A 15,648-nucleotide genomic window follows, 5' to 3' on the forward strand; every position below is an offset into this window, starting at 1 on the left:
CGCTCACCGGGAGCGCGGCCTTGCCCCCCGTACAGTGCTCCCCTCCACGCGCACGGTGCTTACAACGGGTGGGAAAATTTCCACCAGGAGGATTACTGAACAGACCATCTAGAGTTCATGGGCCCTGTAAAATGCCGCTGTTGGGAGATCTAGGTAAAGTCTGAATTTATGCCAGCTGTTTTGCATCTGGCTCTACTGAGTGCATGTAATGAATGTCTTTCAGGAAATGCGATGTACACACAAAATTAGTTACACCATCTGAAGACCAACCAATGTGCATCTAAAGACATAATAAAATTATGTGTTAATAAACGGAGTCCTTGTTTTGTCTGATTTCTATTATTTTGTTGTTTCACATGGATTAACCAGATATTATTAAAAAAAATTTAGTCTGAAGTTTGGAATACGGTGACTTATTCATTCTCTTTCCTTCACGCCAACTTTCAACTAAGCAGATCACATAAGTTAGTGAGGTTTCTTTAGGTTTCCTTTCAGTGGAGCTCTGAATTGTTATTCTTTTTTGCTTTCCTAGACTATTTAATAAAACCAAAAGACGGAGCATGTCCTATCCAGAATTTCATTTATATTCACATTTTGTCCTCCGTAGTTAAAGAATTAAAAGAACTCCTTACAGGTGTACCACTAGGTACAATCCTGAGAAATATTTGACTCAAAACTTCTAGAAAGATTTCAGTGTTCTTTTAAAACTGAACAGAAGGCTAGCAGTAACAACAAAAGAGACAGCCACAACCAAGTGATAAACAGTCAACAGTCCTTGCCAATGTACGACAAGTGTTGAAAGGACACAGAAAAATACAATTCTTAATGACAACCTACCACAAGGATAACTCAGCACTTGGATGTCATCAATGGCAATATAACCACTCCTCCCTCCTGAGACTTCAGCTTCAAATATTACCTGTCAGGAAGAAACAGAAAACATTTACAACAGTCATTTTTAAGGAGTTTTCGCAGGTCACAGAGAACAGCTATCGCACACTTATGAAAATTAAATTTGATTTTTACCTTCCAAGAATTAAAAATTTAGCCTTTACTGTAATTTCTTAAATTTTGTCTAGGTAAACAAACAAACAAAAATTACTGAGGTCAAGCAGCTGAAAAAATCATTTCAGCAACTGCTACTGTGTGTTAGAGTTCCCGAATGGGCACCCACTAAGCAGAATGAAGAGGCAAATACAGCTAATCGCCTATCTCTAAATTTTCTCTTGTTGATTTTCTCTGTTTTCGTTATTTAAAATACATTAAGCATTGACAATGTACCAAGCAGTGGGCTAACTAGTGAAAATACCAAATGATCTAAACTTCTAAAAATAGCTAAATTTTCACAAAGGCCATTGGCAAGATTAGCAGTATTCCCGGGAAAAGGAACAACACAATGGAATAGAACAGAGCTGTGTGTTTGGGGAACCAAATGCGTGTAATCTGTATGGCTACAAAGGTTCAAAAAGGAAGGTAAGATTTCAGGGCTAGGCATGAGAGGACCTTGAATACCACAGGACCAAAATCAGGAGGAAGCCTGCCAATAATTACACATTAATAAATATTAAAAAAAACTTTCTATGTTCAAGTATCAGCTCATGTTATAGAGTTTTGTTGTATAATCAATAGAAAGACTTCATATAGCCTTTTTTTTTTTTAAATAATGTGTAGTGTGACTTTCCAAGAGAAACCATATTTAGCGTGCACATCTCAATATTCTATTTGACTATGGGCTCCTTTATTCATGGAGATACACAGATTATTTTGGGAGTTTTCTGCATGACATTTTAGGAAATGTGATGGAAATGGATGTCTGAATTAGGGATATAGTATATTCAAAGTGATCTATTAGAAACACACATGCCAAAAAATAATAAAATAAAAAATAAAAATAAATAAATAAATAAATAAATAGATAAATAAATAAATAAAAAGAAAGAAAGAAACACACATGCCAATAAGGTAGAGGGTGGACTAAAAGAAATCCAGACTAGAAACAGGTGAAAAGCTAGTCGTAGTGAAAATAGAGAGGTACGAAGAAAAAGGGAAGATAAAAAGAACGCCTACGAAACAGACAAATTAAAATTTATTGACTTTTTAGATGTGGTGAAACACAGGGCCATTCTGGCTCCAGGCCTGCACCACTGGGTGGCTGTGCTATGGGGATCCCGAGCCGGGACTAGTGATAAAGAAAAAGGTACAAATCTGAAGGAGAAGACTACGTACCTTTCAAACCTGATTTGCCTACGGTACACCCGGGGGAGACCTACTAGAGCACGAGTGGACAAACCGATCTCAAAAATAAGAGACAGGCCCACTATAAAGCCATATCATCTTCATGGAAGAGAGTCAGTCAGAGTTAAAAGTTAACACGACGGGTGGGTAAGATGTTGCAGGAAGATAAAGAGGAGAAACCCGGTAGCACTGTCCCCAGCATCACCCCTTCCCACGTCCAGGCGGTCCTCCTCCAGCCGCCCCGAAAGCGACGACGAGGGGGTGCAGCATACCGGGTGCCAGTCCGCCCCCCCGGACCCCATCCTGTCACAGACCGTCTCCGGGGCTACTTCTTTCCTACTCTGTCCTTTATGACCACTGATCTCACTGGAACAAGCTGAAGCTGAGAAGTAGGACAGGGTCTTTGTGGGAAGATAAAGACTTCCCAGTGGAAAGGACAGCCGATCTATGAGCGCAGAGATGTGTGTGTGCATGTGTGTGCGTCACACGATTTACATCCCATGTAAGTGCATCTGATAGGAAAACAATGGTCATGTCATTTTCCAAATACTGGAACAGAGGCTTAGCAAGAAATAGAGGCGAGAATGAGACTTTTTTTTTTTTTTTTTTTTTGAGAATCAGAGACATTAAATAAAGTATGACTTGGAGTAGCTGTGGAGGAGGCCCCTCTCCTGGAGGTAAGAAAACTCGGACTTGACTCCCGCCTCTCCTGCTTACAAATGCTTGAGCAAATCCTATAACCTTGTAGAGCCAAATCCCAAATCCTTAACATGGGTATAATGCAGCTTTCATTATAAAGTTTTATGAGGATTAAACGGTAGCAGATGTAAAAATGCTATATATAACCCAAAAGGTAAGCTCATCAGCATTGTTAGTATGAGAGACTCGTGCAAGAGTATCCCAGGAAAACACGTTTTATTTGCTTGAATGATAGTTCAAGAAAAGGGAAGGTACAGAAAGAAAAAGTGAGAAAACCATTTTTGAAGAAAAAAAAAAACCTACATTTTTGTGAACAGACCATATATCGTTGTAGTTAATCACTGTTGGTTATTCCACTTCCGCTGTAGCCAACACTAATTCAATTATTTTCATCTCTTAGGTTTATCTTAGTTTCCCTTTCTCCAGTTATTTTGCTTCTTGTGTTTCACACCGGGATAAGCTTATACAGGTCTACTGCGCCCCCTGAGAAAACACTTCTTATTTGTTCATCTCAATTGTGCTCTTATTCTGGACAGTAAATGCAGCCCTGGATTTAAAAGGGGAGCAAAAGAATCTGTTCTTTATTAAAGGAAAAAAAAAAAAAAAGAAATGTTTCTCTTTTCATTGACCCCGTGTTCTCTGCTAAATGTTGTCTTTGCCTCATTAACAGGAGCCGGAGGAAATTTCTAAGATCAGATTCCTTCGCGACTAAGGATCTAATCAGCTTTATCACCTCAGCAGAGCCCTCGCCTCGTAAGGCTCCTCGGCCCTGTCGGGGGAAGCGACTCTCAACAGCTTAATTATGCCAAGTTTGCTTGAGCAGAAGCTCAGGTCAGATTTAATGCCTGGTGTCAGGTAGTCAGCCAGGGCTTCCCACAAGGACAGGGCAACGGAGGCCAGGTCAGATGTCACCTCCCACCCCCTGGGAGGCCAGCCTGGGGACAGACAGGGTGGACGGGCCCTGCTCCACAGGCTGGGTGCCCTCCACTCCATTACCTGAAATACCCAAGGTAATGAGTCCAATCAACTTTTTGCTACTCTAGCAACATTCTTGGATTATTAGCTAAACAAGTGAAGTATGGTTGAATGAAATAGAGGGGGGGAAAGGCAACCCATAAAAAACCAGGATCTCATCCTTTCGCAATAACTGCAGAGAATGTACCTTGTGTAATGAGGGAAAGCGGGACTCGTGGTCAGGAAGCCTTGGATCTAACTGCTGCAGCCTGGGATCTAACAGCTGTGGCCTGGGATCTAACTCCTGCGGCCTGGGATCTAATTGCTGCAGCCTGGGATCTAACTGCTGCTATCACCTGCAACCACAGCGACTGATTCAGCTGCATTTTCCTATAGCCTCATCTGGGAAATACTGGCCTTGCCTACATCACATTTTTGTTGTGAATGTTGTATAATATGTACACAATGATTTTTTTTAAAGATTTTATTTATTTATTCATGAGAGACAGAGAGAGAGAGGCAGAGACACAGGCAGAGGGAGAAGCAGGCTCCATGCAGGAAGCCCGACATGGGACTTGGTCCCAGGACTCCAGGATCACGCCCTGGGCTGAAAGCAGGTGCTAAACCGCTGAGCTGTCTGGGCTGCCCTGTACACAATGATTTAATGATACACGAACTACACGTAATACAAGATATTGTGGATAGGAGAAAAATCTGGAAAAAAAAACAAAAAACCTTTGTTCTTAATTTTCTTTGAGTATAGTCAGTATTGAGTGTAGGCTCCAAACTCAGAGACACATTCAGTTTACTCTTTTTAAGGGTAACTTTAACTTTTTTTTTAAATTATTTTAAAGATTTTATTTATTCATTCATGAGAGAGAGAGAGAGAGGCAGAGACACAGGCAGAGGGGGAAGCAGGCTCCATGCAGGGAGCCTGTTGTGAGATTCGATCCAGGGCTCCAGGGCCATGTCCTGGGCTGAAGGCAGCGCTAAACCGCTGAGCCACCCAGGGATCCCCAACTATTTTTTAAGGGTAACTTTTTTTTAAATTTTTTTTAAGGGTAACTTTAACTTATGGAAAAATGTATGTAAAGTTGTACTTTTGCAACTCTGTATATCAAGTTACTTTTGTGACTTATAGAAAATCTAAGCCGGTTTCCTTTTCTAAGGAAAAGAAACTTGTTAGTGTCCACTCAGGAAGGGCTTGAGGGAGGATTAAATGAGATATGCTCAGGAAACATCAGCACAGCCCTGGCACCCAGTAAGCACGCTATGTTACGGAGCACCACCATAGAAGAAAGCATCTATTAAAGAACATAGGTACTAAAGTGAAACGTCTTCTCTTTCTTGTCGAAAACTGCATCCTCTGCCCCAATTTGGGGGGTGGGATGAAAGGGGGCCCCTGGCTGGCTCAGTTGGTAGGGCATATGACTTCTGATCCTGGGTTGTGAGTTCAAGCCCCATGTTGGGTGTAAAGATGATTTAAAAATAAAATATTTTTTAAAAGTGGATGTATTGTATTTTTATAAACAAAAGTATGTCAGCAACATTAAGTATAATTGACTTCTCTCTCTCATGTGAGCTTTAAAACTGCAGTTTCTCAAGGATACATCATAGGCTGCCTTCTCTCCTTTTGCCATATTTTCTGCCATGATAGGATTGAGAATGACAAGCCTGCAAAAGGACGAGGGGATTGAAGAAAAAAAAAAGTGTGTAGAGATATTAAAGAGAAATGAAAGTATACAGTGTCACAAAATCCAATGAAAAAAGTTGGAAGTGCAAGAGATGTCAGGACCAAATCCCAGTAAAACATTAAGTAAAATGGAGATTAAAAATACCCTCTTATACATCTTATAACTGGAAGCTTGTACTCTTTGACCAATATCTCCCCAACTTCCCAAACCCTGGTAACCACCATTCTAGTCTCTGTTTCTAGGAGTTTGGCTTTTTTAGACCCCACAATGTCAATGATATCACACCAAAGAGTTCAAACTTCCAGTTATTACATGGATAAGAGATCTAATTTACGGCATGGTGATTGTACTTAGCAATGTTGTATCATATACTTGAAAGTTCCCAGGAGAGTAGGTCTTAAATGTTTTCCTCTCAAAATGAAACGGTATTACATGACATAATGGAGGTGTTAGCGAAGGCCATGGTGGAAATCATCTGGCATCATATATCAAATTAACACACTGCCTTAAACTTACACAGTGTTATATGATAATTATGTCCCAATAAAGCTGGAGAAAATACCCCTTATATGTGCCGTTCAGATTAGGGATGATCAAAGAAAGAGCCACCTGTATGAAGTAATAGAAATGGAAACCATACTGGACAATGATGAAGACAGCAGAGGAGGGGAAATGAATATAAAGACTCCCACAGGAAGTGTGCCTGAATTGGTAGAGAGAAATTTAACTAAAAATGGAAGAAGAGGAGTACCTGGCTGCTCTGTAGAGCACACACTCTTTTTTTTTTTTAAGACTTTATTTATTCATGAGAGACAGAGAGAGAGAGAGAAAGAGAGAGAGAGAGAGAGAGGCAGAGACCCAGGCAAGGGAGAAGCAGGCTCCATGCAGGGAGCCCGATGGGGGACTCGATCCCGGGACCTCAGGATCACGCCCTGGGCTGAAGGCGGCGCTAAACTGCTGAGCCACCCGGGCTGCCCAAACACAACTCTTGATCTCAGGATTGTGAGTTCAAGCCCCCCAATGGCTATAGGACTTATTCTAAAAAAAAAAAAAAAAAAAAAAAAAAAAAATTAAAAATTAAATTAAAAAAATAAAAATAGAAGATATGGGATCAAGAGAAGTGTTTTGATTTTTATTACTGTTAATACTTATTTAAATGGGAAACAAATGTTTAGAGACTGATGAGGATGATTCAATTTAAAATGGTATCTTTGTGTGTAAGAAAGAAATGATAACTCTTAGCGTGACATAGGAAAGGACAGGATCCAAATAATAGATCTCACGAAAGGGCCCTAGTTTTTTGTAATACAAGGACAGGCAAAGATGAATGAAGATATGAGTAAATGTGTAGGATTGGTAAAGGGAGTTTCTACTACTTGGCCTTAATCCTCTCAGCTATGAGGGATGGGCTGGTAAAAAGAAGACTGGTTAGAAATTGGAGAAATTGAATGGAGGAGAATGGAGAGGAGAATCAGAAAGGGAATTGAGGGATCCCTGGGTGGCTCAGCAGTTTAGCGCCTGCTTTTGGCCCCGGGGCATGATCCTGGGGACCCGGGATCGAGTCCCGCATTGGGCTCCCTGCATGGAGCCTGCTTCTCCCTCTGCCTGTGTCTCTGTCTCTGCCTCTCTCTCCCTCTCTCTCTCTCTGTCTAATAAATAAAAATAAAAATCTTTAAAAAAAAAAAAAAGAAAGGGAATTGAACAGAAAAACATAGTAGGATTTCCAGGAGTGTTGTGGGTCCACTGGCAGTTGGTGAACCATGATTTTCTAGTGCTCCCAATCGAACATGGAGGGTGTGTGTGTGTGTGTGTGGTTGTGTGTGTGTTTTAACAGAATTTGCTTGTTTTAAGCTTATAAAAGAAATAGTTCAAAAGAAAAGCAAGTAAGGAGTTTATGGAAATGGCAAATGTCAAAAATGATTATGATGAAATTAAATTTTCATAAGATAAGCAAGTTGATGAGCTGGCCAAAGACAGACGGTTTGATGATCCGGAGCTCCCCATGAGGTTGATGGAAGAGCTCAGTAAAATGAATGAATGAGAAAAAGATGAGTTTGTGTTATGGTCAGAGCGTGAGATGCTAACACATTTGTGACATATTACGAGATCCATTCAACCAGAGCAGCAGGTTAAAATCAGGTAGATGATTTTGGAGATGAAGAGGTGAAGAAACTGTCACTGGACTTTCCATAAAGACAACGAAGTCATGAGGATGAAGGTGGCTGTGGCAGTGGGGAAAGCAACTCTAAACGATGCCAGTACTAAAGTTTATGATGAATGGAAGAAAATGACTTAGGATCTATTGGAAGGTAATAATGAAGATGATGGCATGTTTGAAAGAAGAAAAAAAAAAACTCAAAGGGTAGGAATGTTTCCTACCCTTTGACTTAATCTTAAATTACATGGGGATTAATATCTGCGCAATCAGAGACTATTTGGGGAGAAGTATCCCCAGACTAGAGCTACAAACAGAGCACAATCATAAACACATAATTCAGTGTACAAATAAATTTCTGAGATACATCTCCCCTATGAAATATAAACCCATTGAAGGCAGTGACTTTTCTTGTTCCCCCATAGCCTCAGTGAACCAAACATCAGAATCCTATTGAGAACTGAGGCTGGAAAGAGTTCTAATGTGTTACAAAACAACTAAGTAATATAAGTGGATTTTAGTTAATAGTTTTGCCTCCCAGGGAAATACGAGATAAGGTATTTAGTTCACTTTTACTTAACTCATAAAATTTTGTTGGCATAATAAAATGACTCTCCCTTGAGAAAGTTCCAAATAATTTTCCCAAGCTAATTTGTAAATCATGAAAACATAATTACTTCCTTTGAATAGTTAAATAATGCTGTAAGGAATAAATTTCTGGTGATAGGCCCCAGAAGATCTTATATTGCATAAGTCAAATGTCTGTGTGGAAGCTTCAAAATCTAGAATTTAGTTGCTTTTCAAAGGTAGGGATATTCTATTTCTGCTCATACTTAAAGATTAATATGCACATAACTGGCAGGTGGTAGCAAAAGTCCAATGCACATTAAAATGAGGTGTGGATAGATAGTGGGTAGATAGGCCTGGGAGAGGGAGACAGGGGGAGAGAGAGAGAGAGAGAGAGAGAGAGAGAATCTAAACCCATAGAGCGGCTTCTGCTGAGTGGAAGACCCTGTGACCGTGCAAAAAGACCGTGTGCATTCACGCAGCACAGTGTGGGTTTCAGAATCTCTGGAACCTTTATCACTTGCTGTCACCCGCCGCAGCTCCTTTCACAGGCACCGTCAATCTGGAATTCAGCTTTCGAAACTCCAGGTTCACGGAGATCGCTGGAGCAAAGGCGCTTCTTCCAGCAGCCCTGTGCCTGGCAGGCAGCTTCTCCTATCGAGTCAGGCAATCGTCTAGGAGCCTAACATGAACAAATGCATTTAGAAAAGTCTTTGGGGAAAAAAAAAAAAATAGAAAAGTCTTTGGGGCTCTCTGAAACTAAAAAAAAAATTCTTTTTTTTTCTTTTTCGAAGTAACGAATTCTTAACAGTCCTTCTCTACTGGTTTGCTTACTCGCTTATTTAGTTCCTTGCAGAAGAGAAATCTCTTCCATTGCAACAGGTACGTCGATAGAACATGGGAACAAGGGAACTGCTTCTTTGGTTTTTAAAGCTGCTTCCTAGAACAACTGGGATTCTCATTATGTGTCAACTAAATGTGGGAGAAAACTAAGACATATAATCAAGCCCTAATTGATTTTTCATATGAAACTTTCATATTTCAGGTTTTAGAGACCGTTAGTGACTCCATGAATTACGGAGTGCATAAGAATTAAAAATCAGCTCTTTTCCTTAAAATGTCCTGACATTAAATATGGCCAGTGTCTTAGGAGGACTGGTTCTGTCAAGACTTTACATTAGGACTTAACTGTTTGCCAAGACTCATAAGGGTTCCAGAGATTCCAAAACCTATATGCAGTTACCTGAATACATAGAGGCTTTTTGTATAGTTACACGGTCTTCCACTCTACAGAAGCTGTTGTTTGGGTTCAGATCTTCTCTTTCTTGTACGCGTACGCACGCGCGCACACACACACACTACATCACACACTCCTGTCTATCCACACACCATGATCATAATATAGTAAAGACTTGAGTTGATTTTAGGAAGCAGATTCTATGTATAGTGTAGCCAAGTATTCTTGAATAAAATGTCAGTATTACAAAAAATATCCTGAGGTTTAGCAGTACCAACGTCTACGTGATGAGAGGGCCTGCTACACTACCTAACGTGGAGGAAAATATTGGGTGTACCAAGACCATACTTGCATGAAAGGCAACTACACCATCCATCCATCTGGAACCCTTTGCAGAATGAAACTGCATCACAATATCATACATACTGTGTGATCCACAATAGATATCAGTCCGAGCACATACCAGTGTCCAGGAAGTGGTAAAAATGTAGGACCGGAGCTCAAAGGGAGAAAATAAAACCGAAGAGAATTTACACCAAAATAGACCATATAGGAGAAAAGCCCAAAGAAACCAATTTTCAGAAAGCTCCACAGTGAAATGGATATGGGAACCTAGTACATTCCTATACTTCAAATTACCCCAGGGAGTTGGCTACCCCTGATGTAATCACCACAGTATCTAGAAGATCTAAATAAGGAACTAACAATAATCATTTTTAGAACTTACGCTAGAATATTTAAGTTGATAGTAAGTCTATTACTTACTTAAATTGATTTTCACTCCTAACATCTAACACTTGCAAAAGAACTGTCAATGGTCTCTTTAATTTGAATAGCTATTGATGTAGGGTAAATATGTATCAAAAACACATGACTCCAGAATGTGGCTAAGAGAAACCCAGACAAACTTTTCATCTCCAAAAACAAACTCCAAACTTGAACCCAAAATACATAATACTCACAATTTAAAAACAGAGGAGTTTCTGTGCTCTCTGCATGGTTCCCGTATCATTAAGATGCCTTTAGGGGGAAGAGGCATATATTGCCTCCCCGAAAAGATTTCGGTCTAAGTGCTTGGTCATAATGGAGTCCTACACATACACACCAGAGCACACCAATGGGGAACAGAGCCTCAATTCTACATGACAGAGGGCAACTCAAAGCCCTGTGAGCACCTCCTGGGGCCATTGTGAGGATTAAGAGATTATGCACAATCTAGAAGTTTCTCCATAAAGGTTAATCCCTTCTTCCCTTTCCTGGTGCAGGGACTGACTGTCACAGGTAATAAAGAGGCAAGAAGGCAGTTCCAGGTGGCACTGATGCTGGAGATCAGGAGAAACCCCTGCTAGCTCTTCGGTATTGCAGCAAACTCAGCACGCACACCACCCTCCTAATGTCTCCCACAACACACCTAGAACAGCCCTACACCCAGCTCACTAGCCCACCTTTACCTGACTCCTCCTTCATTCCAATTCAAGGCCCAGCATGGTAAGAAGGCTGAGACTACAAGACTACAGAGCCCACCACTCTCTCTGCAGGCATCCCCAGCTCCGCCGCAGACAGGTGGACGGAGCACAGCGCTATATCCTAAACGCCTGTGATGTGTTCAAAAATAAATTGAAACAGGGCCGCCTGTTCATGGCACAGCCTATTTTATGTTAGGGAATAAGTTTAGCAAAAGAGGAAAAATCAAAAAGGCAATTAGAAGAGGGAAGTGAACAAAAGTTAAGCGAAATAACTCAAGATCTAAAAATGCCATGAAACTCATTCTTCATCCTGTGGGTCTGTCCTGAGATACATAAGCAAGCACCCTACACCATAAAAGATCTGGTATAAAACTGAACGTAGAGAAGCAAAGGGCTTCAAAAAATTCATCAGCAAAATGTCATTTCTGTATCTTTACTATCATAGCTCTACCATCTGGGTTATATTTTATAGCTAGTTGTCTGAGCCAAAAATAAAAGATGACTGGTTAAGGTTGCTATTTCTATCAACATGACACTGAGTTACAGTACTATTTTTCCTTACTTCTAGAGATGTGCCATTTGTCTTCCTACAATCCACAAGCAGAACCTTTTACATTTTAGCACCAACAGTCCAATCTTACACGAAGCAGAAGTACATCACTTCACTTGCACAGCGATATTGGGGAAAAAAATGCTCTCAAACTACATTGTAAGTCTGTTCCTCGCCAAACTTGTGACTCAAGGGCTTCGATTGATAATTGTGGAGCTCAATTAAAAAAAAAAAATTAGTAGTGAAACCCACACATACTGTCACACTGCGTATCTATTACACAGGAAATCTGTTGGCAGCACATACTATATCCCAGAGGAAAGCAATCTTTAAAGGAACCAGGTGATTACATGCCACTCAGCTGATAGTATAACCAGATCCGACTACCTCAAGGCAAAGTTCAACTGGAGGCTAAAGTTGAGTTCTCACATCACACAAGCAAACATATTAATAAATAATTGTTTTTGCTAAGACCACGTGCCAAAAAAGAACTCTTTGCCTTCGTTATATGGGTCAAAGAATTAGGTAATTTCAAAAAGTACTGTAAAAAAAAAAAAAAAAAAAAAAAAAAGTACTGTATACTTTCCCTCCTGGAAAAATAGGTTAGGGTTAGGGTGGAGAGAGATTATGAAACAAAGTTAATTAGAGTAACCAGTTTGTGAATTTAGGGATGTTTCAAAAAAAAAAAAATCATGTTTTTTTTTTTGTCCTATTTTATTTTACAAGTAAATGGCTAAGTACAGTGACATCTTTGACTATAAGCACTATATAGCAAAAATAACTAGCTATTAGTACATAACTTAAGATGTCAGTGCTTTTAAGCTAGTAAAAAGCCTAGTGAGCACTCAAAAATATTTACTAGGGGAAGTACTCAACAAAACATTTCACAGCCAGCTTCTATAGAAGACAACAATGGGGAATTTAGAAGATAGTCTAGCACTGCAATAGGGCCAGGCATCCTAGCTTTGCTTAAAAAAAAAAAAAAAAAAATGGGTGCATACACCTAAAAATGAATTTACACATTTACCTCAACTTTTAAAAAAAATTCTTATTTGAGATATTTAACTAAAAGTACACATTTCATTGAATGCTTTGCAAAATATTAACTTAAATATTTAGTGATATTAAAGAATATATGTTATTAATATATTAATATATTAATATATTATTATATATTATATATTATATAATATATTATAATATATTAATATGTTATTAATATATTAATTCTTAATATATTAAGAATCATATGTTATAAATCAGCAAAGGAAATGATCTTCCTTCAAGAATCTTCTTGTGCTAAAATCTTAAGACAAAAAAATTGTTATGTAGGATATTCAGAGACTGCAGTTATCTGGTATGAGAGCCTCAAATTTCAGTCAAAAAAGGAAAATGACATCCCATATCACAAAGTCAACATCATTTCTGAAGAATACCTATAACCCCTCTGGGTGTCTGGCAATCAATAAGAATGGTTTATCTGAGGCAGAGAATTTTAGAAATCACAATACTGATGAAAAGAAATCCTAGGAACTCTGCACAATTACAAAAGCCTGACACCATATTTTTAAAAAGTGACTGATTCACAAACCATTTTTGTTACCCATAAAAGACAAAAAGAATGGGATAGAAATGGACTTGGGGCACCTGGGTGGTTCAGCGGTTGAGTGTCTGCCTTCAGCTCAGGGCGTGATACCAGGGTCCTGAGATCGAGTCCCACGTCAGGCACCCTGCAGGGAGCCTGTTTCTCCCTCCGCCTGTGTCTCTGCCTCTCACTGTGTCTCTCATGAGTAAATAAATACAATCTTTAAAAAATAAAATAAAATAAAAATGGACTTTAAAAATAGATAGGAGAGAGATAAACTCTATCATCCTTGAGAACAGGAGATGGAAAAGCCTGAATTTAATTGGCAAGATTTAGTTAAAAGTGAGAAAAAGTGAAAGAAACTGCCCTGACCAAGTGCCTTCTTTAAATAAAGACCCTAAAGCATAGAAACCAACTTCAAGTGACTTAGGTGACCTGAAAGAGTCATTCAAATGATCTAGAAGTACCTTAGGAAAATCAAAGTTTTTTCCAGAGACTTCAGAAGGTACTTAACCTACTTCAGCTTAGCATTGCTTCTACATATTGACATGAAAGAATCAACCAATTAGAGAGACCAGGCCATGGTTCTCAACATGTGGTCCTGGCAACAGTAGCATCAGCAACATCAAGGCACTTGTTGGGGATGCAAATACTTGGGCCTTACCCACAGTTTCTGTAAATGGGGGCCAGTGATCCACAGTGTCTCTAGGTGATTCTGATGCAAGCTGACATCTAGGAAACACTCACTTAAGTTGATCTACCTTAATTTAGAGATAAACCGGGCCAGAAGTCTTTACCCTCATCCTATAGTTAGTGATAGAACTATTGGCTCTAAAAACCAGGCTTCTTGCTTCAATATCTTTCCATTTGCACAGAAAATCACTCTGAGTGGTTGTGTGGACAAAGGATTCATCCTCAACCCCAACCACTTGGTGAGCACACTCTCAACACCCTAGCCACTAGGGATATCAAGACTGAAAAAAGACGGAGCCACAACAGCTAGGAGGGGAAGATCTATAACTAAGGTAGGGCACTAACATACAACAAGGGAAAGGGCACATGAATTATGTTCCACCTGAGAGAGGAAACGGTGATTCAAAGAGGAAATGACTCCAGAGTAGAGTTTGAAAGCATAAGGCTAACAGGGAAAAAAGGGTGGGGGGGGGAGATCACAGAGCAAATGAGGTGCATTTGCAAAGAGCATGACAGTAGGAAACTTCTTGACCTATTGGCACAGCAATTTATAGAACATTTAGGGACACTTAGAACAGTAGAGATAAGGCCTGGGAAGTAGGAGGCGGGGAATTTATGTTGCAGGGACTTTCATGCCAGAATCAGGAGTCAGCCCTCTCTCCTGAAGCTCCTATTATGCCTTTGAAGAGTTTTACAAATGAGAGGATGTGACGGGTTTGTGCCCTCCTCCCAAAAAAGACACTGTGGAAGCAACAAGTAGACGGATGGACTGGAATCTCACTGAAGGACCTAAACATCTCACATTGCACCTTAACATGCTTGAGTGTTCAACAGCCAGCCAGTCAAGAAATATTTATTGCACACTGCTTATGTAGGATGATGTGAGAGTTTATCCCTACATTCATATACATATTTATGGAGGGAACAACACAGGTCTCTAGGAAAACACAGGTCTGTGTGTGCCGCACACGTGTGCATGTGTGTGTGTGTGTGTGTATACAGTCTATTCTTCTCTTAAATCCAAAATTTCGCAAAGTTACTGTGCTTAATGTAAATAATCTTAGAGATTTACCATTTTTTTCAGTTTTTATTTAAATTCTAGTTAGTTAATACGTAGTGTGATATTGGTTTTGGGAGTAGAATTTAGTGGTTGATCACTTAACCTTAACACCCAAGTGTTAGAGACTTTAATGTGAGACCCAAAATAATGTCACAAACATTGTTAATATTGATAGTAAGTGAAATTGGGTTATTAAATAAAACTCTGTATTCCTTTCATCCCATGTTAAATTCTGTTTCCGTAGGAGAGTGGTAAAAATTCATCTTTCATTTTCTCTACATGTCACTAAAACCCACAATGATTTGCCGCACTCACCTAATTCGAACTTTCAAGTGTCAAAAACTCAGAAAGGTCTCTGATGTGTTAACAGATCTAAACTTTACTGTTGATAAACTCATAACAAATCTTGGCCGAAAGAATATTAGCCAGATTACAGTTTGTTTAGAAATCAATTAGGACCACTGAAAACTATTAAAATATGATTTTAAGGAGAGACACAGGGAGGAATGTTAGAGAAAATAAGAATCATTTCCTTTTTATTTACAGTTCCAATTATTTCTAAAATAATCCTAGTTTAGCTATATCTGTACTCTTTACACCTATCTTCTTCTGTAAAAAAACTGAGGCCATGAGAAATCCCGTAAAATTTCTATAGTAAGATCGCTACATAATGTTAAATTGAGCGAAGTAATAATTAAAACTTCCATTTGATTATGTTAAAAAGATCAAAATATTTTACACACTCAGTGATAC

The 15,648-nt window shown here is 39.3% G+C and overlaps 1 protein-coding gene across 10 annotated transcripts in view; it reads right to left on the bottom strand.

Moving 5' to 3' along the window:
- PTPRK (protein tyrosine phosphatase receptor type K) overlaps positions 1-15,648 on the bottom strand; it is a 547,287-nt gene that overhangs the window by 272,595 nt on the left and 259,044 nt on the right. For all 10 annotated transcript variants that reach the window (XM_077902655.1, XM_077902664.1, XM_077902657.1 and 7 more), the window contains exon 4: positions 838-919. In XM_077902655.1, coding sequence (XP_077758781.1) covers positions 838-919 — 82 coding nt within the window. The remainder of the gene's footprint in view (positions 1-837; positions 920-15,648) is intronic.

Source organism: Canis aureus, chromosome 1 (assembly GCF_053574225.1).
Source record: "Canis aureus isolate CA01 chromosome 1, VMU_Caureus_v.1.0, whole genome shotgun sequence".
NCBI classification, from domain to species: Eukaryota; Metazoa; Chordata; class Mammalia; order Carnivora; family Canidae; genus Canis; species Canis aureus.